This window comes from Lepidothrix coronata, unplaced genomic scaffold (genome assembly GCF_001604755.1).
Source record: "Lepidothrix coronata isolate B3197 unplaced genomic scaffold, Lepidothrix_coronata-1.0 Scaffold17, whole genome shotgun sequence".
Classification (NCBI taxonomy): Eukaryota; Metazoa; Chordata; class Aves; order Passeriformes; family Pipridae; genus Lepidothrix; species Lepidothrix coronata.
The window spans coordinates 7,745,149-7,772,936 of NW_016690197.1; the positions used below are offsets into that span (position 1 = coordinate 7,745,149).

The 27,788-nt window shown below is 44.7% G+C and overlaps 1 protein-coding gene across 12 annotated transcripts in view; it reads left to right on the forward strand.

The window, feature by feature from the left end:
- Positions 1 to 9,043: 9,043 nt before the first annotated feature.
- CAMK2G (calcium/calmodulin dependent protein kinase II gamma) overlaps positions 9,044 to 27,788 on the forward strand; it is a 117,554-nt gene continuing 98,809 nt past the window's right edge. For 11 of the 12 annotated variants that reach the window (XM_017806894.1, XM_017806882.1, XM_017806887.1 and 8 more), the window contains exons 1-2: positions 9,044 to 9,237; positions 11,068 to 11,162. In XM_017806894.1, the coding sequence (XP_017662383.1) occupies positions 9,173 to 9,237; positions 11,068 to 11,162 (160 nt within the window). In that variant the 5' untranslated portion in view covers positions 9,044 to 9,172. Of the gene's footprint in view, positions 9,238 to 9,439; positions 9,691 to 11,067; positions 11,163 to 27,788 lie in introns of those variants that run through there. The other variant, XM_017806883.1, reaches the window with a different exon arrangement.

Sequence of the window (27,788 nt, forward strand, 5' to 3'; positions counted from 1 at the left end):
GCTTTTGTTCCCATTTATGGGACTGTAGTACATACATACACCTGGCCTATGCACCATGCAGTTGCATGTACACGTGCACACCCTCAGCATGAGTCACCTTATCCACAATTCTGTGACCAGAAACGCAGTTCTGCTTCATGTGTTCGCACGCACTTCTGTGATTTGCAAGTATTCAAGAAACAAACAGCTGCGAGCTAGCATCTTATTCTGCTGCTGTGGTGTATGTTTTTCACTGGTACTTTCAAATGTAACACAAGGTCATTAAACATGGAAATAATACCCTCATCTGCAATATAGAAATTCCTTTAGATACTTGAGGCTTCTGAATGTGCAAATATTTGTCTTTCTGCACAGTCAGGTGTGTTTGCCTCCTGCCCTTCAAAGGCAGGAAGTCTGTGTCACTGCAGACTCACAGTGCTGGATTCTTAATGGGGATCCCAACCCAAACTGACAGATGTTGGGTGTAATTCTTTTAACCTGTCAAGAGCCATCTTTTTTTCTTTTGCATTTTATTTTTATTAACAAGATACAAGGAACAAAGTACACTCAGATGGAAGCATAGAAAGCAGTAATATTCACAGCCACTCCACAGAAAAGAGTCACAGGAACATAAAAAATGTTTAGTGAGTTTTTAATTGGGAATAGCACTCCATGCTGAGGTATAATTTTGGGGAGATATCTGGTGAGAGCCGCACATTTAATTCAGAGTGGCACTGCATTATCTTCACCCAAAATCAAGATCAACAGGAAAGCGTTTGTATCTGTTCATGTTGGAGGAGTGATCTGAATTCTGCCCTTCCATAGCAGCTGCACTCTCATGAGGTCATGAGAGAGTCACTATCCCACTCTCTGCCTCATTTCTCTCATTGTAAAACATGATTTACTTCACTTATTCCCACAGGTTTTGTGGCTGTAATGGGGAGTGTAAATCATTTTACTATTGCTGTGGCTGGGAAATCAGGCCTATCTTTCTCACTATGTGTTCTCTGTGCATCACGCACAGGCGGAACTGAAACCTGGAGAAGCTGAAGAGTCCAGCTACTGGGTGGAGTTTTTGCTGTGGTTCCCAAATACCTTCTTGCTGCTCTTGTTGGCTCAGGCTGTGTTTGTAAACACTCACAGTCCCTCTCCTTTGGATTGTTCCTTGGAGCCAGATTTTCTTTTGATGTGAAACAGGATGTGTGTGTTAATTAATTTATTTTACTCGGGGTAGGAAATTGCTGCCAATGTTCTTTGAAGAGTCCTGTAAGCCATCTCTCCCCTTGCGTAAACATTCAGGCAATTTTGGTTAAAATGTTTATTTTTTTTAACAATGCATAAATGTTAATCTGGCTGTTTTACAGTGGAGAGGTTTTACAGGCTCCTTTAAAAATGTCAAGGTCATCTTTAAAGAGTTACTGTTTAAACTGAGGAGGCGAAACACTGGACAAGAGGATTCAGGGATGAAAAAATGAAAACCAGTATTTTCTGCTAACAGGTGTTATTTGAGAGTTTAGTGCTGGTGAAAGTGATGGTGAAATGCTCTGGAGACTGCTTCTGCATCTACTCCTTTGTACTTGTATTTTGGACAATGTTAGTGAAAATACACCCTTCCTGCCTTAGTCCTAAATTTGAAAGGACTTCTGCGTGGTGATGACAGGAAAGCGCAGGCTCTGTAAACGTTGACTTCCTGAGACTGCCAGGAGGGGCCATTCGTGCCAATTATGGCAGTGACGTTTGTGCTGTGGAAGTACACTGCTTCATGATTTATAAAGGACCAGGAGGCTTTCATGATTAAATGTTGCTTGGGAGGTCTCCGAGATTCGGAGTAATCTCTCCGGAGAAAAAGGACTGAGAATCCCAGTGCTGGATGATTCTGTCATTTTGCATATTACAATAAAGCACCCTCACGTGGGCAAGGAACAGAGAGTGCTCCTTGTCAAAACCAAAAACTTTTAAACTGCAAGTTTGAAAAAATAATCAAGCTATATGTAATGCTATTAAGTTATATTTAAGTTGGGTTTTTTAAAAAAACATTCTCTTCTTAGTTTGATGTTTAATTGGTAGGGTGCTATGATTTGAGAGACGATGCAGTTAAAACTGATCAGTTAAAACTGATCACATGCTACCAGACATGCACAGTATATTACCAAACAAGACCAGACAGATGCCTTGTTCTGAAGAAACTGCAGTATGAGACTGATCCTTCAAGATACTATATGACAGCAGATTCCCCAAGGAAATGACTTGGTCTCCTTGTAATCTCAAGTGTCTGCATACACTTCAGTGCAGGTTTGGTGTCTAGCACTCTTATTCTGGGACAATAATCCACAGCCATTTAAATCAAAGCCTAACAGAGAACTCAAAGGAAAAAGTTTAGTATCTCCCCAAGGACTGTGCCTTAAATTCAACTGAGATGACAAGAGGAAAGAATGGAAGATGTATAGTGTGAGATATGTAAATTTATCTTAATTTGAGTTGAATTCAAACAGAGCTAGTAATGGCTAAATATTGTGATGATTTTGGTGGTAAGAGTTAAACTGGAGATTTTCCCAGGGATCTGTTCTCCATTTTAAAAAGCAAAGAAAAAACATTTTTTTTAGCCGGCACTAAATGGAAATCTTTTCTTTCAGCAGTAGCAATAGGTCACAATGACTGATCCACAGAAACCAAACTGCTCATTTCTCCTTCCTTTTGGTTATGAGTGACCCACAGCAATGAGGGGGTTACTTGTTCATATTCTTCTCAACACTCCAAAAAACAGCATTCAGCTCATGAGGACCATCCATCCATCATCTTTTTTTGCAGTATTAGCCTTTCCTTTGACAGAGACCTTATTTAAAAAAGAGGAAGACTCCATTCCAGGATGTGGCATTAGTTTTCATTATTCATTCAGTAATCAATACCATTCAGCATGGCATATGTATAATTCCACACAATATTTTAAGTTGGTGGAGATATCTGGGATATAGGGAGAAATCTGTGTTCATCCTTTACGTAACAGTCATTGAGTCATGCCATCTAGTTTAAACAAACAGTGTGAATCTTAAAATAGCCCCTGAACATTCCACTGCGATGGCCATATTCAAATGAATGTTCAAGATGTTTCCCCACTATCGTATACCCACACAGTAACCCTTCAGTGACAGCAGAGCTGTCTGGAGCCACTGTTGAGCTACACTGGGCACTGGGCACATAGATCTGTTCACTTGCTCTAGTAGGTAGGAGATCTGCTTCTTTGTTGTCCACCCACCAAGGGAGGCAATAGAAATGAAACATTTTGAGGCTAAGCTCACCTGAGGGTGATTTTAACATACCAGTTATTGTTACTGGATAATTATAAAAGGAACTCATGGAACATGACCTTGTTGCCATATAAGTGGTGGGAAATCCTGCTCTTCACCTCACCTGATTAACAATTGACATTGACCAGTTTCAAGAAGATAGAAGTGAAAACATGTAATTTTTTAATGCAGTATTATTAATATGGCTACAGATACAGAACTAGAGGAAACTCTTCTTATTGCTCACAGTATTTGTCTGACTTCCATAATCCTCACTGGTGTTTTCTATAGGATCTTATGGATACATTTCAAAGGATAGTTTAGATGTGATAAAAGCATAACTATGTTGTAAAACTGATCAGTTAAGAGAGTAGCTAGTAGGCATTGCAGCTCAGCATTCAGAAATTGTTTGGAGATATCTTTCTAGCAAAGAAACCTTCCAAGAGGAATCTGGAAAGTCTACTCTTCTGGAGCTCACTCAGTTTCTAACCTAGAGCTCAGGCTAGTATTGGAGGGACTTGGATTTTCATGAGATGAGAAACATAAAACCATGCTGCTGCAGCCCCTTCTGAATGGCTCTGTGGGCGAAGGACTCAGCTCTTCAAGACTATCCATGTGTTATCTTCCCCCAGGCTTTGCCCATATCATATGTAGCTGTGCAGGAATCCAGAACAGCCTGTGAAATCAGTCAATAAACCTGGTATTGATCCCTCATTAAGATAAGGGTCTAGAGAAAAGATTGTGTGGAGTGAGCTGATGGCAGTTAAATGAGCTGAATGTGTACCAGATGCTTCCCTTTCCTAGCTGAGGACCTAACCCGTTCTTCTGAAATCCAAAGTCGCAAGCACTTCAAGCTGAGAGGAAAATACCTCATGTCTAGGTGGCTTGGAAAAATCCCAGGGAAAGGCATGTGTCCCCATGAATCACTAGGGGAGCTGGGGAACCAGGCAGGCCAGCAGGTACACAGAGCCCGCCCAGAGGCACCCAGGCACCGAGACCTTGCCAGACCACAGCTGCCCCCTGCTTTGGCTGAACTCCCCTGGGGGCAGAGACCCATAGCACTGAAGAGCAGAGATGTATAGAACAGGGCTGGCCACTTGGACATAGTACCTACTGACCCTGTCTCATAACAGCAGAAAGCACTCAGAGACATTAAAATAGAACAAATTTGCAATGAGATCAGGTTATATGTTTTATGAGCCATATAATTAACATGCGACACTCAGTGCCATGGGATATTATTGACTTAAATAGCTTAGTAAGTATCAAAAAGGATTAGGCATTGACATGAAACAGAATAGCATGTGCACTGACACAAGCTAGGATCAAAATTACAGGGGCCACCAATCCTTGTGCTTCAGGGCATATTTTGATCATCAGCTTGGGGTCAGGAGGAAAGCCACTCTCTAATCAAGTAGCACAATATGCATGTGGATCACAGTTACACGGATCCCTTTATTGGCCTGTTTTGATACCTTTCCCTTTTTCTTCTGTCTTCCTTTCATCCTGTCCTCTTCCCCCTCCCTCACATTTATCATTTGGAATAGGTCACTACTGAAGACAAGACACTAAACTAGATGGATGGCTGAATAGTCCCTACTAATAGGGTAATTTAATATTTGCTTCTCTCCAGAACTCTATCGTTTATTTCGAATATAAATTTTATATTCATTCACTAAAAAGTTCCTCCATTACGAACCTTCTTTCTATGCACATTACTTTTTATTTTTATCAGCCTCACTTACAAATCCTCAGCATTAGCAAATGCACGTCAGTTTGGGAGAAAGAAGAGAACAACCAGGCACATTAAAGGAAACTGATTTTCTTGGTAGATACTCAACAATGGCTTAAGTAAAAAAAATTTTGAGAGATCCTGTAGAGCCAACATGAATAGTCACCTATGAGAATAAGAAGGTTTTCTTCTGTGTACATGACAATGAGTCTATGGACAGTCATGAAAAAATGATGCTTGACTGAGTAGATGCTTTCTTTGTAGAGTCAGAAGCAAAATAATAGTTAAGAATTTCAAAACTTTTCTTCACCTGCCAAAAAGTTCCTCATTTTAAGATGATGCAATATTTCACACAATTTTAGATGTTTGCATGTTTTGTTTTGCATTTTAATTTGCTACTGTACTGAAGTAGTGCCAGGAAGCCCCACATAATAGCAGGGCAGGTTGAACTTTATGCCCTGTAAAGCCCTTGTGAGAGATAAGACCTACCAGGAGTTACTCATACTAAAGAGACAGGCTGGAGAGCAGAGGCATAGAGACGAAAATTTACTGATTCTTTGTGGGACCCCAAGTTAATAGCAGAAACCCAAACATTATCTATTTAAAAATATGCCTACTCATTTTCTTTACTGCATACTTCTTTTTTGCTTCTTGTCTTCACCCTCCCAGGCTGATTTCTAACTCCACCAATTCTTACCCTTCCTAAGTCCTTTATTTTTGCTAACACACTCTCTTCATATCTGGCACTAGCCAGCACTACTCCACTCAGCACACTGATACATGCTGCCCTTGGGCTCATTCAACCTTATTGGAAAAATGATATAACGTATCTTCTCCAGCACCCTTCCCATTTTCCACAGTGGGTCAAATTCCAGGTAGTTTCTGTGAACTAATTTTGTAGTTCTTCGCTCTGCTTCCCTAAATACTGACACTTTTGTGTTACTGCCTTCCCACAGACATTCTTCAACATACCAAAGCTGACCTTAGGCTCCATGGACAGATGGGGCCTGATCCGAAGTCCATTAACATCAGAGGAAATGTCCATTTATGCCCATAGGCTTTGCATTAAATCCCTTGCATTTTACTTACTTTCTTTAGTGCCTCTTATTCAGCTCCAGTTATTAAAATCAGATTAATACCTCATAGATCCCTGACAGTTCAGAGTACTGTATAAGCCAAACTGTGCTACTTCAAAAGATAGAGACCAAAACTGCTACTCTGCTGATGTGAACTCTGCAGCTGGCTAATACTAAAAGCAAGGCATTGTTTCCAGACTTAAATCCTGCACAACTGAGGTTAGAATCTCACTTACTGTTCATTTGCTGAATCTCACATTACTAGTGCATAGGCTGTCAAAACCATTTCTTACTGTTCAGATATTGTCTGGTCCTTACAACATTATTCTGACCAGGCAGCATTCAGATTCACCTCTGTTTGCAGTTTTACTCTCAGTACAAGTAGGCTGCTATGTCAGCCAGAACATCAATATTTCTTTCTGTTGACACAATACTCTTATCCATATTGCCACCCCTCCTCCTGCTTCATTTTGTCTACATTCCTTTTGAAAACTCTACTCCCATAATTTAGTCTCCCACTCAGTACTTGGTTTAATCAAGTCTGTCACTCAATTTATATCCCACTTCTCGCTTGACTCAAGTTTCTCGGTTAGCAATCTGTTTCTGTAGCACTTGCTATGCATAACACATGGTTAGCTTTTCTTTACACACTTGCTCCTCTGTTCCCTTTCTGATTTCCAGACCTCACTTCTCCTTGTAACACTTGAAGATGAGACACTTCCTCTTCTGTCTCTCTCTACGTTCCTCATGTATTTTTGTAAGACCACTGCAACCAGAACTTCTTAAATACTATGAGGGCACAGAACAACTCCTTGAGTACAGTTAAAACAGTTTTCAACTGCAGAATCTCTCAGTTTAATACACAGCTTTGGGTAAACCTCTCCTGTTGCTGTATTTCTTTGTCATGGCTCATACCACTTCCCTCTGCACAAAAGTCAGATTCTCTCCCTCTGACTGCTCATTCAAGCATAGCATGCTAAAATTTGGTTTTAAACATCCAGTCAGTTTTTGCGTTGTGGAATGAAGTCCTGTTCCAGTTGCTCTGTACATTTTAATATTGGGGACTGGGTTGCATGTATCCTGATGACATTGCCTAGCGCAACCACAGCACAAATTTAACAGATCACCTTTCCTGCACAAAGGACATCTAATGGCATTTCAGATGGTGGAAGTGCACTGCAGGTTGTGTATCAGATATATTGTTCACCTTTGCATATATAATTTCCCACTTGAGTTTCTTATTATCAGCTGATGCCTCTGGTAAGGACCATGGGTTGTCAACTGCTTTACTCCTTGGCTGCAACTGTTGTGTTAAAGAAACCGGGGGACCACAAAATGAGGCTGTTGGACCACAGTTAGCTTGGTAGGAGGCTGATCGAGTGGTACCTGTTGGATAGATCATTTGTTGGTTCTCTGAATTACTCTGCTGTGTCAGCAGGTTTCCAGGTTTAAATGCTGGCATGGTGTAAGACACAGAATGCTGTTGTTTCATAATCACCTTCTAGAGGTATTGCTTTGTTGTAATGCTACTGTTATGTTGTCCTACTTTTGCTATCTACTTTCTGCATAGGCTCAGGGAATTTTTGTCCACTGCATCACTTCGGTGTAGACTTTGCAGCACTGGGCTGGCTGCACTTAACCTGGAGACAGGGAGTGGGGGGGATATGCAGGTGGCTGCTGTCACTGCTTTTCATACGATTGAATAACATGTCGATTTCATAGTCCAGACACAGTGCAGGAATATATGGCACTCATACAGTACTCTTAATTTTCAGATCAGTTTAATGCTACTCCTGGCTTATGGTACACTCATCTGTCTCTCCGAATGTTCTTAACACAGCTTTCACTCCCAGTCACGCAGGAGAGGCCAGTGCAGCCCTTTTCTCTCTGGCTGGATCAGTGACTGCCCTATATAAATCTGCATATTAAGCAGATTTGGCAATTGTTCAGACAGAGACAGACTCACTTAAGTAAAAGGTGAAAACAAACTTGTTTATAAAGGCACTGCAGCAGCACTCTCAGATGGTATGCTAGTAGAGACGGCACAGAGGCCGGTTTGTTTTCTTTTGTAGTTGAAGACTGATGATTTCTGTTTGTCTTCTACGTCCAAGTCTCATCACCATAAACCACGCGCGTGTGCGAATGCCGGGTCTCACTCTATTAACAGTTGAAAGACACTTCACGTGTTACCACTTTACCTCTGCACCAGATGGTTCATTTCCTCGGGGACTCCCACACGCGCCCCCAAGGTCGGGCAGACTGACAGCGCTCGGGAGCGCCGGGCCCAACTTTGAGGTGGATCCGGAGAAGGGCTTGAGGCCCCGCTTGCGGACCGGGTCCCCTGCGCTTGGCGCCGGGCTCGGACTGCGGCCGGGAGCTGCCGCTGCTCCCTCCCCGCTCACGGAGCGGCCGGGGCGAACCGGGCGGCTGCTGCCTGCGGGCCGCGGCTCGCAGGGGCCGGGTGGCCCGGTGTTCGCCCCGCTGACGTGCGCCCGGGGGAGGGGGGCGGCGGCGGCGGCGGCGGCAGCAGCTCCCGCTTCGCTTCCCTCCCCTCCTGCTGCACGCAGGGAGCTTATCCGGCCGCGGCTTGCGCGGGAGGAATTAAGAGAAATAGCCGCCGTGCCCCCGGCCGGGGTCTGCTCCCGGCCGCCCGCGGAGCGCTGGGGAGGGGGCGCGCCCGCCGCATTCCGCCCGCCCTTGGCGCGGGGCGGGTCGCTCACTGCAGTGCCCGCGCCGGGGCCGCGGGCGGGGGGAGCGGCCGCGCCCCGGCTGCAGCCCCCGGCGGGCGGCGGCGCTGCGGGCGCCCCGGGAGCGCCCCCGGCGGCCACACCCCGCGGCGGGCCGGGGCCGGCGGAGGGAGGGGGCCGGCGCGGGGTGTCTCCGAGCCAGTTCTCGCGGTGCTGGCCAGGCTCAGCCTCCTTCCCCTCCCCGGCGAGCGGTGACTGTGCACGGCGGAGCGGGGAGCGCCGAGCCGGGCGCGGGGGGAGCCCGCGCCGCCCCGCCGAGCCAGGAGGAAAGGCCGCCGAGCAGCGCGCCCGCCCGGCCCGTCCCCGCCGCCCTGCCCCATGCCCCAGCGGCGCTGAACCTCCCGCAGCGCGAACATGGCCACCACGGCAACGTGCACCCGCTTCACCGACGAGTACCAGCTCTACGAGGAGCTTGGCAAGTACGGAGCCCGCTGCGCTCCCCGCGCCGCGCCCCGCCGCCCGCCCCGGCCCCGGGACCCGCCGGCGCTGCCGGGAGCCCTGTACCGGCCACCCGGCTCTCTCGGGAGCCGGAGGAGGATTAGCTGTCGCGCTTGTAATCCTGCTCTCCAACCCCCCGTCCACCCCAGCGGCACCGCCGCCGGAGAGAAAGGTGTTCCTGCCCCTCTGGGTCACCCCGCCGCAGCGGGTGTCCCCGCAGCCTGCCTCGGGCTGCGCGCTCCTGTTGCACCCCGAGATTTCCTCTCTTCCCTCCTTGCCTTCCTCAGGACCTGGCTGCCCCATTCTCCTACCCGAACCGTCTCCCAGCTACACGTTGCCGTTTCTTGCAACTGTTTCTGCGCTGGGACGCGACACTGTTACAGCCACTCCGCGATGCTTCAGTCCCCACTTCCTTGTCCCTGTGAAAGGACCAGGTGCCGCTGCACCGCGCTTCTCCCTCCCTCCCTCGCTCCTTCCCTCCCTCTCTCCGCACTTGTCTCCGCATTGGCAGACCTGCAGCTGCACCCTAGGACAGGGCTTTGCAGGGGAGCCCCATTGGGCAGGAAAGCAGCGTAGCAAGGGCCAGGGTAGGATTATGGGGACAGTGCTTTCGTGGGTGCTGCTGCTCTCTCCCTCCCTTCCTGCACCAACTGCCTGGCTCTGCTGCATCTCTTCTCTCCAGTCCAGTGTCCCCGTCCCTCCCAACAGTGCTGCAGCTGTGTGTCACCAAGCCCGGGCCCCGGTGCTGGTGCTCACCTTGATGCTTATTGGTTTGTAGGTAGAGGTTGAGGAAGGGGATAAAAAGGCAGGACTCTGCAGTATTGGGAGGATTCAAGCTATTTTAGGCTCCCTGTCATGCTAACTATATGTGGGGCCCTTGTGCAGTTCTGTCCCCCTTTCTTATACTTTAAATGTGTACATTTGTCCCTAGACATGGGTTTGCAGTCCTGATCTGAAGGACTTGGAATTTTCTGCTAGTTTTCTCATATTTTTCCTTTCCCCCTTCTCAGGTCTTTTCTGTAGAGGCAGTTGTTATTCTTTTCCCACCCTGTTTTGTTGTTGTTGTTTTTAAAAAATAAGGTGCTGCTTTCAAGTGCTCACTGTATAGTTCTGTAGTCCTGTAGAATTTGAGTCCCTATCCTTTCACCTTGGTCTCTGTTGTATTCTCTCCTTTTTCCTCACAGAAGTCCTTCTTCCCTCTCTCTCAGACCCCTTCTCCAAGAGGAATTCTCTTTGAAATAGTCATAATAATGTCAATAGTTTCAGCTTGAGAAAATGTACTAAGCCTCGTAGCTTCCTACTCACTTCATTAATCGGTACAGACTTATCCCCATTTTGCAGGTGGTTTGAGGGATATAAAAGAATTAATAACTTCTGCAAAGTGTTGCAGCGATTTTGTGACCGAGCTGGCACTTGAACATGGGAGAAATGAGTCCTGGCTTTGTGATGTAACTGCTAAGGAGACGAACTTATCGTCCAGTGTTCACAGCACTGTTCTGGGCTGTTCGTCTCTCATTTATCAATCCTTTCATGTCCTGTTTCTGTGCCTGTATGGTCTTTTTCTCCCTACACAGTGTGCTCTTCTTACTACGCTGTCTCTTAGGGGTCTTCAGGAGGCTTGAGTACCATCTGGACCAAGTTTATTGCTGATCAGATAGCATGCACTGTTCATCAGATTCTCATGTGTTGTTTCTCTCTTCTGTATGTCTTCTGCCCTGTCCTTAATCTGGTCCACTCTGGGGACAGGAATTGTTGCTGCTATATTCAAATTTTCAGTTTCATAGTACCTACCTTCTTTATTTTCCTTCCAGGGGAGCCTTCTCTGTGGTCCGCAGATGTGTAAAGAAAAATTCTTCACAGGAATATGCTGCAAAAATCATCAATACCAAAAAACTGTCAGCGAGAGGTTAGTGTCTCAATCTGCCTTTCTTCCGTATATTAACAGAAAATGCTTCTGTGGAGTTGAGGCTGTAATAAGTTTAAGTGATCTGTAGTTGCTTGTTTCAGTCATTATTTGAGCATTGCAAAATAATTGAGTTGTGTGGCAAAGAGGAGACTAAAAGAAGGTAGTGTAGGATGATAGAAAAATTCCTATGTCTGGAAATAGATACTCTGTAAAGTGAGGCTGTCTTTTTTCTTCTTGAGGTCTTTCTTGAGATAGATTTACCTACGTGTCTGTGTGTACCAATCACTCATAATAAACAGAAGTGTTGCAGACTGATTTTGCTGGATGTCTTTTTTACTGAGGAGATCTGTCTTACCAGAACAGATGTGATTATTTTTTTTGAAGGATAAGTGCTGTCTATTGGCCTTGCTCCTTTCATGCTGTAGTTAAAGGTGGTGTGTTTGGAAACTAGCAAGCCTGCCTTCAAAGGCAGAAAGAGGTTGGGTGGAGAAATCTGATGAATTTGACTTCTCAGCGTATTAGAGCAAGTTTTGGAGTGTTTTTGTGCTTTTGTTAGTCCTGGAGACTTACAAAACCTGAAACCAGACTGTAGCCTTATGAAAACAGAAAAAAATCTTAACTCTTCCCCCAAGCCGTTAATCTTCTGGTTTTTTGGGGACTTATGTATGCACAAAGACCTTGTAGTATGAAAAGAATGTGTATCTTCTAGTGTGTAAGGAATCACTACAGGGATTAAAGTTGCCTTGCGGGGGGGGGTGGATGAGGGGGAGAATAAGAGAAACTGAACTGCAATAAAAGATGCTGAAAGCAAGGACTGCAACAAGTTGAGATGTGAGAGGCAACTGTTTCTAGAAGAGGTGAAAAAAAAAGTTGCAAGTCTTTAGAGGTCTTTCATATTTGACAAAATTAATGTATTAAGCCCTTGACTATCTTCTAGTTGAGTAGAGGGCTTAGTAGGGGGTGTTCACAGAGAAATGAAAAAGAAAAAGCAAGAGGAGAAAGCAAATGATCTTGATAAATGATTTAGAAGTGAATAATGTTTTGCCTAATCCTTATAAAAAAGAAAAATAGAATATGTGTTCTCCTTTTTGCCAGAATATGAAATGTGATGATAAGAGCAGAAGAATAGTGAAAAATTTCCATTTGCTATAGCTTGCATAGAGAAGTAGTGTCAGTGGTAGAGTGCTGTGAAGAGTGATGATTTTTTTTTTAATTTTTTTTTAACTTCTGGAAGTAACCATATGTGCCAATGTTTTGGTATTTAGCTGAGTGAGGTCATGTTGGAGACCAACCAGTGGAGCCCTAGATTGTTAAGGAGGTGGCTACAGATCTTGTGAGAATTAGTGTCCACTCCATGGTCACGTGAGAGTGTCTGCTGATGTAGGTGGGATATCCAATCTCTTGAGTTCAAAATTAGTTCAACTTAATATGGGAGAGGTTTGAAGAGTGGCTTTGCTTTACTGACGGCCATTAATGCCATGTTTGCTCCACAGACCTCCTTGTCCATCCTGTAGTGAGACCTAAAGCTCAGGAGAGCCATGTTCTCAGATACTAGTTAGTGGACACCAGCCTGCTTAGAGAAGGGAGAGGGCAGATTGATTATAAAGGATAAACAATTTTCTTGTAAAGGAAATGGTATTGACGGTAATGCTGGAGATAAGAAAAATGGGGAAAATTGCAGGGTGAATATAGTGAAACAAAATTCAGAAACATATTAGCTGAAGTCCAAAACTCACAGAAAAGCTGACTGATTCAGTTTTTAAGTGTTTGGTCATCTAATGAGTTACAGCGAAATATACAGCTTGTAATTGCTTTGCATATTAAGGTGATGACATGGTCCAACAAGTAGGAAAAGGAAGTATGGGTGAATATGGCCATGTTTTGATCTATACTTACTTTTTAGATTTCATACCTTCTTATAAATAAAACACACTGAGGCTGCTAGCTTGATCCTCAGGCTACTTAACTGGAGGCAGCTGACAATGATATACTTAAAAAGGTATTGGTTAGATAGAGGGTGAGGAGAGCAAAGAAAGAAAACGGATGTTTCTGCTAGTATAGAAACGTGTCAGAAACATGATCAGGTTGCACTGAAGTCTTAACTGAGGGCTAAAGAATCTGTGAAAAGTGGATGGTGACTTAACTGAGGAACCTATATATTCAGTTTATTCCTGCTGTGTTTGCTGATAGCTGATAGTACAGAAAGGAACTAAATATTTCGATAGGAAGTTAGTGAATTCACCTTGGAATAGGTCTTTAAAGCGGTGAAGGATGAATGTGTGCTATTTAGACATTGCAGCTGTAAATCAGTGATTAGGGAGAATTCGATTCAGCAACCTGAAAATTAAAGTCTTGGGAAAAGGCATTTTAGAAAGCCGTCTCCCTCAGGAGGAGCATTAAGGTGTTAATTCTGCAGTATCCTGCATATATGTTGCCCGATGTGTCCTTTCCTCAAGCTGGCACTTCTCCTCAGGTTGTCCATGTCTCTGCCCATCAGTACCTGTGCACGGGGCTTTCCTGTGCACCAGCTGCTCTCTGTTGTGCAGGTTAACCCGCCCTCCTGACCTGCTGCCCGTGTTGTTGGTTTTCTTCTGGGCATGGTCACAGAGCCAGAATATTCCCTCATGTAGGGACAGCTTGCCCCTCTCCAACTTAATCATAACCACATTTAACACTTTTTACCACCTCTAGCAGAATTTGAGCCTGTGTGGATACCTGATGTAGCCACTGCTACTTCAAGGGCCAGGATCTTGCTTCTGGCGCAACGTGTGTATAGCCCACGGCTGCTTCACAGAAGTTTCGCCTGCTGTAGTGCTTTCCTTGATTATGTACAAGGAGATGGTAACAGGGCCTTGCTCTCCTTCTGCAGTACTTCTTGTTACCTTTGTTTTTCAAGACTCTTGATGAAAAATGCTAGATAGTTCACTGGGAAGTGCTGAAAAGCTGACTGTACGTATCTGAAAAGGAGGGAGAGGAATGCTTCAGGGTGAATTGTGTGCAGTTAAAGGATAAAGACTTGAAGAGGTATGGTGTTTTACAGGGCTTCTCTGTGAAAGCTAGGAGGATGGAAGTGGTGCTGGTCTTTGTGAAGGGCAGTGCTAACAACTTCAGTCCAGTAAACTTCACCCTTCATAAAATAGTAAGTCAGATGTTGAGAAGAGAGTCTCTGTTTCTGTATTGTCTATGAGTTTTGGATGCCTGCTCTCTCTCTTTTTTAATAAGTTTTGTCAGTAAGAGCTGGTCTAGATTAAAATTCATATTTTGGCTTTAATGAGGTATTTGCTATTATTTATATTGTGTTGATGCTTAAGACTGCCCAGTGAGGAGCATGCCAAGAAGCTTAATGTTAAATAGGGGCCAAATGCTTGTGGAAAGGGAGAGGAAACAGACTTCACCTTACTCAGCGTTCAGCTGACATATAAGAGCAGTGGTTATTACACATGGGGGAAATACAATGCTTCAGTCATCTGAAATTCCTATGGGATTGAATGCACAGGCTTTTACCAGAGCTACGGGTAGCAGAAAGTAATAACTGTAATTTTTTAAAAGTTGTCTTGTGGGTTTCAGCAGAATACTTTTTGATCATGAAAATTCATAGCAAGTAGTGCTACAGTTCCTAGGCAGCAATGAAGTTCAAATAAAGTAAAATTACTTGCAGTGATCAAAACGATCAAGAGAGAAGCAGTAGCTTTAGTAGCAGTAGGGAAATATTCCTGATTTGACTCTCCAACATATACTTCAAGAGAGAGGTAGGCAGAGTTTTACCATTTGATAATTTTTAGGATATTGCATATACCAAATAGCATTTAGTGATCCTGCCACTATGTGTAGTATTTTTGGCACTTTTTTTGAGGTGCTGGATGACAAATCTCTGTGCTTTACATCTATTGTTAAATTTAATTTGCTGATGAAAATCTGTATCTTTCAACTCTTGCAAGTGATGTCTTTCGATGAAAAAATTAATAACAGCTGCCTTGAAAGTTAGTCCACTTCACTGGATTCTCCTTACTGTGGCTCTGCTCTTGCCTGCAAAATAGAGGTCTTCTGTCACTGTTTTTCATCTTTCCAAATTTGTAAACCAGATAAAAATTTGCAGTCTACCCAGTTATTTTGTTCTTGTTCCTGGAGGAGATTATGTGGATTGTGGGAGGAGCAGAGAATTACTTCTGTGTATCAAACCCCGACAGGAAAAAAACACTCTTCAAACTCTGCGCTTTTTTCACACACCTCTATTGTCCTGGCTTTTGTAGTGGTTGCTGATTTGGGCTTTACAATATGTTTTGTTGGAGGTGTCAGTAGTAGTTTCCCTGAACGCTAAAACGTTTAACTTGAATGCTGCAGAGGACGTTTAGGAGCATCAGTCCCTAACATCTGCCTTGATCCGCTCTGTATGCATTTTTAGCTGCTGCTGGAGTTAGGACTCTCTTGGACTGCTCTTGTGGCTGCCAGATTCTGAGTCCCCCGTGGGTTACCGCACACCCTCTGGAATTGGCTGCGTGAAGCAGTGGTGCACTGCAGCGGGGCGGTCAGCTCTGTGCGGGAGCGGGGAAGCCCAGCAGGCCCGTCACAGGTGGCTGAAGAGCAAATCCAAACTTGTGTAGGAATGTCCCGTAATAGCTGTCTTCTGTGTGTGCCTGTGTTTGCAGGTTGAGGACAAATGTCCTTTCTTGCAAAGGATAGCAAATCAAACCATGTTTGCTCAGCCTTACTGACTGAGTGGCCGAATCAGGTCTGGTCATTTGGTGTGTGAGAGGAGCTGCCCTTCCTGCAGGGTCTTTGGCTGAGAGAAGAGCTTCCCTACACCCCAGCTCCACTCTTTGCCTCTCTGCTGTCTGCAGGAGTCTGAGAAGTGCTGTGATTAGGGAGCATATATAGGAGACTGGCTTACAGTGGGCTGGGGATTTTTTGAAGATCTCTGCACATGTTGGAGGGATGTAGGGAGCAGGGCAAAGAGTGCTGCACCATCCCCCCCCCCGCCCAGAGTGGTTTGTGAGGGTGGGGATTGCTTGGTGCAGGAACTGTAAGGGGCTGAGTGGGGCAAGGGCTGCAGGAGAGGAATCGGTGGGGTGGGCATGTGGATAGCGACTGAACTCTTTGCTCTGCACTACAGCACACGTGTGTGTCAGGGGCTGGTGGCAGAGCTGCTCTGCTGATGTCAGAAACAGCAGCCATCTACCTCCCACCAGCAGCCTGCCTCCCCCTTTTCTTCCTACCTGCCTCTGCCTGCAGCTCCCAGGAGATGAATGTGTGTGTATATATATATCACTAGGGGAAATTCCGCTGGAAGAGGTGTTAGGAGAAGAGGAGGGCTCCTTCGAGAAGAGGCTGGAGCTGGGAGCTTAGTGGGGGGCTGCGGAGGATCAGCCTGGCTTTTTGCCTGCCCCAACACATCAGTACAGGCAGAAGGGTGCCCTGGCATGACAGCTGGCAGAGATTGGTGGTGCGGTGAGTGGTGGAAGCCTTGCTTTACTGTGGCTCGTTATGGCCAGAAGCTGGCTCCTTCCCACTGTGGATGGCTGGGGTTACCCCAGGTTGCCTCTCAGTTTACGCTGTATATTTTATAAAGGAGCTGGAACAGAGCAGACAGGATTTCAGCTTGTGTCTGTCTTTTCAGTGGTCACATTGAGTATTAAATTTCCGGCATTAACAATGAGGAGGGGGGGAAGTGGGCACACAGATTGGGCAGGAGTTCCTACTGCCTCTGCATGAGGTTGGAGAAAGGGGCTTGATGAGAGAGTCGGGTTTCTTGTTTTCCCAATATAACCTGGATTTTTGTATGGCAGAAATGTGATAAGACTAACTCCTGCACGTGTCTCAAAGCCCTTGGCTCTAGAGCATTTACTCTGGTCAGCAAGCCACAGTTGAAATATTTGCAGGTGTCCCTCCAGTGAAGAGCAGTATCTTGAGAACCCTGTAGATAGTTGGGGCAAGGGAAGCTACTTGAATTTCTTGTAAGAAGGATCCAGTGCAAAAACTATTTGCCTTTTTTTGTTTGTTTGTTTTGGGGTGCAGTGTGGAGATTTCACTGTCTCCAAATTTAATTCTTCTCTAGAACAGTACCAAAACATCGCTAGCAGAGGAGGAGTCATCCGTGGATCATAAAGGAATTTCTAAAGAGTGCTCCCCTCCCCAACAGTGGGTTAGCACCACCGTTTCACTGTTTTAAGAGAGGACTATGATAATATTTTTGTTCCCTTCCATGCTCTGGAATTATTCTAGCTTTTTTGGCCCTGCAAATTGGATGAAGAAAGTTTTTAAAAGGGAAGCACGCTAATAAACAAATTTCTCTCCACTGTGCCATCTATGAGCACTATCTATTTGCTTCAAAACCCTGACAACCAGGGCATCATCCCCCTTTTCATTAATTCTGACCTGTCACCTGTTTTGGTATTTCAGGGGTTTCTTTTTGTTTCCTGTTCTTGAAATCTCCTGATTTTCACCAAGATACCAGACTTTACAGGAAAAAAAGTTCATTTACCAGTGTTAGGCTATAAGAGTGAACTATTGCTATTGGCTTGATTGGGGAAAGAGGGCAATATTGGCTGGCACCAGGGTCACCAGCACAGGAAAGAGGCCTTGAATGTTGTAAAAGAAATTGTGGAGTATCTGACATCACTGTTTGCCTGCAACAGAAGTGATGTCAATGTCCAGAGTAGTCATCGTGGGGAAAGCAGAGACGCATTGGTTTCTGATGGGCAAATGCGTCCTTAAAATCTTGAGGTGCTCACTAGATATTTTTTTAGTCTATGGAGGGAATGTCACCCTGTAACTTAAACTACCTGTAGTTCCTGCTGGTCCTTATGACCATAAGCTTAACGCTTCAAAAAGTGGGGTCCTATGAGTTAGGCTGTCATCATGTTCCTTCTTAAATTTGCTGTCTCTTTAAATATCACTTCATACGTCTGTAATGTCTCTCCAAGCATTCTGCTATTGCTGCCTGCATGATTTTTGGAGAACAGCAGCAGAATACTTCTGAAGAAATGGGCTGGCAGTATCTTAGAAATAAGCTTTTTGAACACTGAGCATAGCCAAAGATAAGTGGAGCATGGGTTTAGCTTTCTGGGGAAACTGAGTCTGTAGTTGTTAGATTTCGATTCCTCATAGCTTTTTTCACCTTTTACTATCCATCTCCCTTTCTTTCTGTTTTAATTTTGAGTTTGTTTTGATTGTTCATTTGACTCTTGTGGATTGGTTACTTTAACCCTTAATTATATTAATCTATAATGCTTCGACTGAAAATAGCTCTTTAGTAATGCTGCTTTACCCTCCTCTTTCCTCCCAGAGAATATTGCTGAATTCCTGTTTCTCCCACAAGTTAGATGAGCAGACTGGGAAGTATGGTGGTTGGTGCAAGTGGCTAATTACTGATGTCTGAGACTAATTCACAGATGTAAGGAGAGCTGGTTAATGTTGTATCTTGCCGTTTTATGATGGGGTCAGGAAAGGAGGAGATAACTGTGGCTTTACTACTGGTGCTGGGATCTGTGTCGCTCTGCTCCTGGCAGAGGCAGAGGGAGAATTCTCCGTCTCTGAGATGTGAGTTGAGTAAATGTGATGACCTTTCAGAGAATGTGTGTGTGCGTATAACTTTCGTGTTAAGTTTCTGAGAGCATGAGTTACATATCTCTCCAAAGCAGTGACCTGCTGTCCTGCTGCTTCAATCCAAAGTTCCCATCTTGAGATAGCTGTTGTCCAAGCATCCGCAGCCCTGAGCTGTCCTGTCTTACCTGTGGCTGGAGTGTGCTTAGCAGTGACACTGGGACAAGTCCAGGTTAGTGTTGTGCTTCGGAGAAGGTTGGTAGCTAATATTTTCTCTTTGCTAAGAGGCATGGATGATTTTGCTGTTAAACACAAGACCCTTCTTCTCCAGGGCAGCAAAGGTAGCAACTCTTTTTACAGTGCTATTGTTACTGTGATTCTGTTGGAGTCCCAAAAATTGAGCTGAGAGCTGTCGTGGAGAAAAGAGTAGGCATTGTGGGAATGAAGACACAGTTAATTTTAAAGAAAAACAAACCCCATGTAAACATATCTCTAAGGAAGGAAGGTGCTTGCAAAGATGAACCTGGGAGTGGGCATAGCTCTTTTTAGGCCTATGAGCCAAAGGCTAAATGGCAGATCAGGCTGGGAGCCTGCCTGCTGTGGCAGAGCTGCTGGGTTATCTCTGGGGGCTGTTGCCATGATGACAGTGGCAAACAGGGACTGAAAAATTTACCAGATGCGTGTGAGCCAAAGGATTAAACTTTCTCATAGGAGAGAAGGGAGGGGAGGAGGGTGGGTGATGATGTATTAACGAAGGACAGCATCCTAGTGAGAAATACCAGGCTTGCTCTCCTATAGCCACTGGGATGGCAGGGGGAATGTGGGCTGGCATTCCTCCTGCAGTCTAAACTCTGGGCAACGCTGCTGACAGATTTCCTCTTTGAAGAGGGGGTGAACGCACCCTTCTTTCACTGGGTAAATCATCAGGATTTGCATTGCTTTGGCAGGTGAAACACAAGAAGTGGGAAAAGCTGGTCTCATTTTTTTGGTCTTTTTTCTATTCCCTATACCCACAAATAATTCTAGTTCTTTACCTTGTGCTTAGAGCTTTTTCACGCTAGAGTTTGTGCAAATAATCAAGTTTCAGTGTTGCCTGTAGGTTGCAGACTATCGAACATGATGTTAACGAGCCTGCAGGAGTGTCATTGGTAACGCAAGGCTGTCGTCTTTGAAAATGTCTGATACAAAACCGTGTCAGCACTATTAGGACTAGTAGTGATCTTGATCCTGTATGCTGCCTCTGTCCCTGCTGAGTGGAGCAATGTCCCCACATATCAGAGCTGATAGCGTGGTGGGCTAAAGCTGGGCAGTTTTCCCTCCACTGGAGTCTGAGGGAAGTCCTGTTCCTACCCTGTGCTGCAGCCTCCTTTGTGGAAGTTGACCATTATAAGGACTGGTCCTAAAAGAATTAGTGATTTGCAGTTGGCTGTGGAGCAAGGAGCTAGTGAAGGAGTGTCTGCACTCAGTGCCCAAAATCTCAGAGCTTCATAGCAAAAGGTGATATCTCTTGGTTTGTTCGCAGTACTACAAATTATCACGGTAACTTCTTCAGGCAGCTTCAGGAAAGGCTTACCTGGTTGTACCCGGGAAACCTCTGAACAGCAATATACTAGCATAAAATGTTTGTCTGCAGACTTGGTAAGACAGAATTGTGGTAATAAAAACTAGTTTTGTTCTAGAAGGGCTTCTTCAACTTAAGGCATTTATTTATTAAATGAGACATTAATATCTATGGAAATTAATGATATAGGCTAGCCCACTAGCCCAAATCCCAAGTGGACTTTTTAAACCCCTGTGAATACAGGCCATGAGTGAGAACAGGGATGCTAAGCATCGAAAACCAGATGCTAAAAGCCTGTGGAAAGGATTCTTTCCTTTCCTTTTCCTCACTTCTGCTCCTCTTCTAGGCACCTGAGTTAGCTGGTGTAGGCTGCAGCTTGTCTAGTGGAGTAACTCAGGATTTGGATGTGCTTTATCTTCTGCAGTTACCGTGTCATCTCCGATAAGTCAGTTGGTGTAGACTGTGGTAAGCGATAGCTGTGAAGACAGAGATGTTGTTTCTTGATGTTGAAGACAACTCTCTTTTGAAAGAGGAGGTTTTTTCAATCACAGGGGGAGCAGTAAGAAAAGGAGAAGCAGTCTGACATAGCCTGAAGTCTGAGGTGAATAAAGGAGAGAGAAGAGCTAGAAATCTTTAAACTTAAGTGCACCATTTTTTTTTCCTTCCTCTGATCCCTATTCTTTTACAGGGATGTCTCTTTTACAGGGGGTCTCCTTATCTGTGCAGCAGAATATAGTCAGTGTGTAAAGTTTCCTGCAGCTCTGGAGATGTGTAAGATGTGTGTTGATCCTGCTGCTGTGTTTGCTGCTAGAGACCTGATGTCATACACCTGACTTGAAGTGTGACTTCATAGGGGATGGTCCTGTGCTTTCTCTCGGATGCACTTTCTAGATGCACATTTCAAATACCATGGGTGCCCTGGAAGCTTTTGCAGGGAAAACAGCTTGTTAAAACTCATCCTATATTGGTCTCCAGTGCCTGCCAAATAAACTCAGTGCTTCTACTGTTTTAGAGCAGCTGCCATTCTGAAAATGTCCATGTGTATCTTGGGGTTTTTTATTTATTTCCTCATACTCCCTTATGTCAAAGCATATAACATTTCATGGGTAGTTGGCCAAGAAATCACCCATTGGTTGGAGGAAAAATAGATGTAGAAGGAGGAGGTTGTCTTTATGCCCCCTGTAACTCACAGGGACTTGCTGGAACATTTTTCTTGGAGGCTACTTTAGAGTATAGCCTGGTGATGCCAAGCAGGAGCTTTCTGTTGTTTGCCAAAAGAGTTGGTGTGCTGTTAAGTTTAATTTTGCCTGCCTCAGGGATACTCCATCTAAGCTTTGAGTATCAAATGTCCTCTGTTGAGATTGTGTCAGAGAGATCAGGACAGTTGAAGTTGCGCAGCTTTGTTTTATGACTGGTGCCAGTGCAGAGGCAAAGCTTGATTGTGACGATGTGCTTCTTCAGTGCAAGTTAAGGTAGTGATTCATAGCTCTTGTGTTACTTTAAATATTCCTGATTTTTGGACTGCAAATTGAAAAGTGGCTTTCAGCTCTGCCCACTTTTGTTAGACTTGTGTGTCATCTGGCTTAGAATCTGCCAGCTCTGCAGATTAGGATATTGTGTTGTGTCTGCTGCTTGTTATAAAGTTGCCTGGATTAAAATTTTCAGTGCAGAGCAATGATCCACAGCCTTCTCTGTATGTCTGAATTGCTGTTGCACTTAATAAGGATGATGTAGAGGAGTGAAGTGTTGGTCAGCTTGTCCTTTGTGCGCAAGCACTTCTACAGCAGCAAACTGTAAGTCAAGCTCTCATAATGCATTTGTCTTCTCCAGACAGCCAAGTTCAGCATCAGAGATGTGAAAAAAGAGGAACAAGGTAGTTTGCTTTTTTGATAACCGTTATCAAATGTTGCTGACAAGTTCAGGTGACTCTGGTTGCTGCTAGCAGTTTATGATGCTGCAGAGCTTGGTACCCAGCTTTAAGGAAGCACATTATACCTTGTTAATTCTTTGTGGCTGTGTACATTTAGTTTCTTCAGTGGTCTTGAAGCTGGGTTTAAAAAGCTTTCTCTCCCACCACCTCACAAATGGTCAAAAAGTTTCTCATCTCCCTGATGAATTATGAAATGTTAATTGCTTAAGTTTTTTTCTTGTTTGAAAACACAACTAAAACTGCCTCCCCATCTCGGAAACAAAACCCAAATCTCACTGATGCAGTTACCTTATCTGAAGGGGTGGTGGGAGTTGGCTTGGGGACAAGTCAACATGCACCTCAACTGAGCCAGAGGAATTTATATTCTTCCTTCTGCATCTTTGAATTCCTGGATCCTGCATTGCAGTGACGTGACACTGCTGAGACCTGCTTCTCTGCTGCGTTGTTACTTTGTCTGCTAATAAGCTGTAGTCTGATACTTACTTAGCTGGTTCATCCAAAACCAGGGACACCTGATGTGATCAGCTGATGGGGAGAAGAACGGAACTCATGTCCAGAAATAAGCTCAGTTGGTGAGGTTTCTCTGTGTTAGGTAGTGGACCCTCTGTGCCTAGTGGGATTAAGACAGAGTTGCTGAAGTTCCTGCACAGGTTGCAGTCCCTCTGTATGCGGCAGAGAGGGTGCCAGTATGGCTGCATCGCCTTTGGAGCAGCTCCGTGCCCTACTGTCTCACTTACTGCATGTCCACTTTAAGAGAGTTCATCTGCAATGCAGCTGTTAGCAGGGAAGTTCTGTAAATCAAAAGGGAGTGAGTGCAAGTGAGCCCGGTATCTGCAGTTGTGGCTGGGTCCTCCCCACACCACAGGGAAACTTGTTCAGAAAGTCTTTTTGCAGGAGGAGGAGGAGGAGAAAGGGATGGCAATGCTAGGAGCCCCTCCCTTCTGTGTCTGTATGCATCAGCTGCTCAGGAACTGGAAAATATGGAAAAGCACAACGGGCAGCAGTCCTGGAACTGGAAAATCCTGTCATGCTTTTCCCCTCCTCACTATGCCACAGAGTCTAACCAGGTGTTTGCTTAGGGCCAATCCTGTCAGGATGTCTTTATTGCACACCCCCTTCTTACACAGGATGTCCTGTTACAATTTGGAGTTCCTGAGCTTCTGCACGTCACTCAGAAGTGCACAGAAGCCCCATGAGTTCCGAGTTTACTACTGCATTGTCCTCTGCTGCACAGACTGTCAGAGTGACCACGTGCTGGTGCAAAGGTATGATGCCAGTGACCTGTGGGGATGCTGTGATGCCAGGGAGGAAGCCTGCAGGTGGAGTCAGTCGGAGTGCCATGGCTGTGCAGGTGTTGCACCTGGCAGGCTGGGCACTGCTGCTCAGTGACTTGGTACGAGAAGAAGAGCCGTGTACTGTGGTAGCTCTGGTACAAGTGGGGCAGATGCACTGTCTGAGAGGGAGCTCTGCAAGGGTTGCAGCCCCTCAAGTGCATGTCAGGGAGGCTGGCTGGGGAGCTTGTGCCTTTAAGCACAAAGCTGAGGAGTGGATGGCTTGCTGTTCTGCTCTTCCCCTGCCACTCTGCTTCTCCAGCAAGCAGAAGCCCCTTGAAAGACTGCCTGGGTATCAGCCATGACCGGGAGCACTTGTAGGATTGCTTGCTGTTCCCCATCCACAATTTTCTGAGGATATTCTGGTGCAGAAATTCCTCTGTGGTTTCTACAGTTAAGCAGCTGGGAAGCGTGATGCCTTCTCACAGGGGTCCACAAGGATACCTAGAACTCCATGGGCCATTGCTGGAGAGGGCCCCACAGGATCTTCCATAAAGGTAGCTGCAACTGGTGGGGAGTGCACACTGTTTTCATTCTGGTGCTTAGCAAACAAGGCTTCCTCCTTCACTGTGTTTAGAAATATTCTAGGCAGACTTGGTTCCAGATTTCTACTTCTATTTCTTTATTTCCATTTGGGAAAACATTTCTTATTGACAGTCATTGGTGATGCAGAAAAAAGCAATGTATGATTCACCACCTACTTTTCCTCCTCTGTTTTCTCTCTACCTCTCCTGTTTGCCTGGGCACTTGTTGTCCCTCTCATAATAACCAAATTGTGCTAACTGGGTGTAAGCAATGTTCCCTCCCCTTTTGCTGGAGGACTGTCTGACTTGTTGTAAGAAGTTATTTTTAGGGTTTGCTTCCTGGGATATTCTACCCGTGGCCAGTTATGGTGATGAAAATGTCACTGAGATGCAGAAAGGACTCCCAACTCATTGATAACGTGCCTGATCTCTCTCTTGTAAGGGTGTTCATGGGGACATGAGTCCCTTACCACCATGTCGCTGGTTGTCAGGGCACAGGCCCAGTGACTGTGCAGCATGACTTCCTGTGAAAAGCACACTGGACTTCTGAATTGCCCCAGAGGAAAAAACCAAAAAAAAGGGGAAAAAAAAGGAAAGTAGAGTAATAAAAGCCTTTCTTTGGTTGCAGTGGAGTTTGTTTCTATCCTTTTTCTTTTTTGTATGTAGGGATGTCAGTGCTGCAGAGCTTTGTGGCAGTGTATAGGGCTGTCCCTCACAGGTAATTTGCTCCTTGTACTGGATGTATTAGGTTGCATTGGGTTGCTGCCAAATGGCTGGTTTAGACTAGAGGAGAAGGTGTGTGCTTATTCTTTTCACCTCTCCCACCGCCGGTCTGCAGCTTGCAACACCTGGAAAAGTTGATTTTTATGGCAGCTACAGCTAGCAAAGCATGAATGTAATACAGGTAAATTACAGAGCCCAGCTGGACAAGGCCATGGGCTGACAAAACACAGTCTCTGTTGTCAGTGTTGACTTAAGGCACACCTGCATCTTTCTCTGGAGATGTCTGTTCCCTCTGTATTACAGCAGATCTCTTTTCCTTTTTTGTTTTATCCCTTGAATTAAGAAATCAGGTTCAGGAGAACCATTCAGTAAGGAATTACTGAAGTGGTGGGAGTGGGAAGATATTTATTTTCTGGGTAGATTGGAGATCTATCCAGATCTTCAGATTTCTTGGAGCAGCCTTGGAAGGGATTGCTTGAGTGTAGCTCTGGAAACCTGGATCTTCCTCAGCTGGGTCTGAGAAAAGTGCATGTGAAGTGATATGTTAGTGCACCAGACTGGTGATGTGGAGATAGCTTTTGTGTGCCTGTATGGTACTCCTGGAAGAGGGTATGGGAAGTAGAGACCCTCGGGTGGCTTTGGATGCAGGTAACCAAGAAATTTAACATGGTTTTATGGCCTGAAGCTGTTGGGATCAGGGAGCCCAGTGCTACTGGTGACAGCAGGCTCAGTAGAGTGGGCACTCTGCCTGTGCAACACGGAGCCTTGCCCGCTGCCTGCAGGAGAACCTGTAACACAAAGGTGGGGAGACACTCCTCCCTGACTAGATAGCATCTTCAAAGTTATCAGTGCTTAGAAACCTTGTATGGTTTTACAAACAAAGAGTTTCTTTCTGTGTGTGCAGCATATACGCATCTGTCTGTGCTTTTAAGTAATCTTGACATTTAAAGTTGCTTTAGTGAGTGGTAACTTTTAATATCTCTTCTTGCTGTCCTGCTTCTATACAATACCTAGAAGTGCCTGAGCACTTTGGAGGCAGCCACACTGTCTCTTTCCCTGCTGCCTCGTGTTCCTGACTGTTGTGTGGACTTACTGATACATGATGCGCTTTGCTCTTTGGTACACAAGTGTTTTTGTGACTCTGCTACTGTAGTATCTGGTGTGGCATATGTGTGCATTTTAAGTCTTCTCTCATTGAAATTTCTTGGTAGCTGCTCTGTATTTACAGCTTGCTCTGTTTAATTTAAAGTTATCCCAGCATCACTAGGGGAACTTAGCCTTAAAATAGATCGTTTGACCTTTTTTTTTTTAATTATTCTAATCCTCTGAGGCTTGATGTTTCTTGTCAGAAGAATGTATTTCAACGGGGGTATTATCTCTTTTGGAGAGAAATCATTCAGCACTTGGGTGCAGTACCATTCATCTGTGCCTTTAAGAAGATTTTCTATTTAGTTTACTTCTCTCATTCATGACCCTCAAATATCAAATCAAGGCAGCATTTCCAACATCCTTCCTTCTTCCAATTGACTGGAATAGCTAAAAAAGAAGCAATGGGTATAGACTTGCTGTTGCATGGACACAGGCCCCACAGCATGTCTCATGCAGTGAAAAATGACCTTCTCCTAAATACTAGCATTGGGAGCATGCAGAAATTCTGAGGTTTTGTTTCCCTCCTTTGGGTTCAGACATAAATCTCTTTGGTCTGTTCAAAAGAAATGCATCTGTTTGGTGACCAATAGCTGCATTCTTAGACAGCATTTTATTCAAAAGCCACATTGTGCAGATGTGTTATTGGAAAATGGGGGCTGGATGCAGTAGGTCTGCAGGCTTGGACAGCCCTGACAGTAATGGCTGAATTGAAGTGCGTTGGGTTTGTATGAGAAGGAGCCTGCGTAGCTCCTCATCCACAGGGACAGTCTTATGGTTTCTGTTCATATGTGGGTAAAGGTGAAGTCAATGCCCGGAACTTCCTCTTCCAAGTAGGGCTTTTCCCAAGGTTTTTTTAGGGATTTGCCCCTACCTATGAAATGAGATGAGTGTTCAGTCTTGTTTTCCAGCAGCTTAATTCCCCCTGTTCCCCCTCCCTTTGTCCTCCCAAAATTTGTTTTCCCTTGCCTGAAAGAATGTCATCATTCCACTGCAGTGTGCTCCTCTGCACCATCAGAAAAGTGTTCCTGCAGCTTTTTTTTTTAACCATGTACCCTCAATCTTGCTCTGTTGTTCTCCCTATCAACTGTGTAATGCATCAATGGGTTTCACATTAAGCATCGTTTATCCTCCCGGTACCACCATTGGGCAGGGAGGTATTAGCCCTGTTTTGCGCTTGGAAATACCGAGAAAGATGCAAATTTTCAAGTGCTTTCCAGAACACTTGGCAATAAGCCATGATGAGTTAGGAAAAGAGTCCAAGTCATATTCTTTGCTATAACAGTGATAAGAAGAGTGTAGGTAGAAAAAAGACTGTGGGCATTTGGCAGGAAAATAATGTGGGCTAAAGCGTGTGGTATTACGAGGAGTTGTGGTCTAGTTTGCTGGTTATAGGAATAATATTTTGATGTGTTTCCTGTACTGCTTTTCTCTCTGATTTTGCTTGTTTATGGAATAGAGCTCTGAAATATGTTATATTGGGCATGCCTTTGGACTTTCTACCTTTCTGTGATTTTTTCCGGTGATAAGATGTGGTTTGAAAACTAGAGGTAACTGCTGTTGATAAAAAAGGCTCTTAGACAGATGACAATAAACAACACATGGGTTTGGGGTTTTTTTTGTGTGTGTGCGTGTTTGAAGACTAAGCAGAAAAAGTAAAGGAGGTCACTTAGATATAAAATTGTTTCCTTGTATCAGTCATAACTATAGGAACAGGGACAGTAACATCTGCAATAGTTTGTTTTCTGAAGTGGATAAGGGTAAGGTGGCAAAAATGAAAACTTAAATCTCTAAGATAAGCAACTGTACCTAAGAGTGAAAATAAAAACAATCTCATGACAAGAATTTAGGTGAATTCTAAAACTGGCTGCA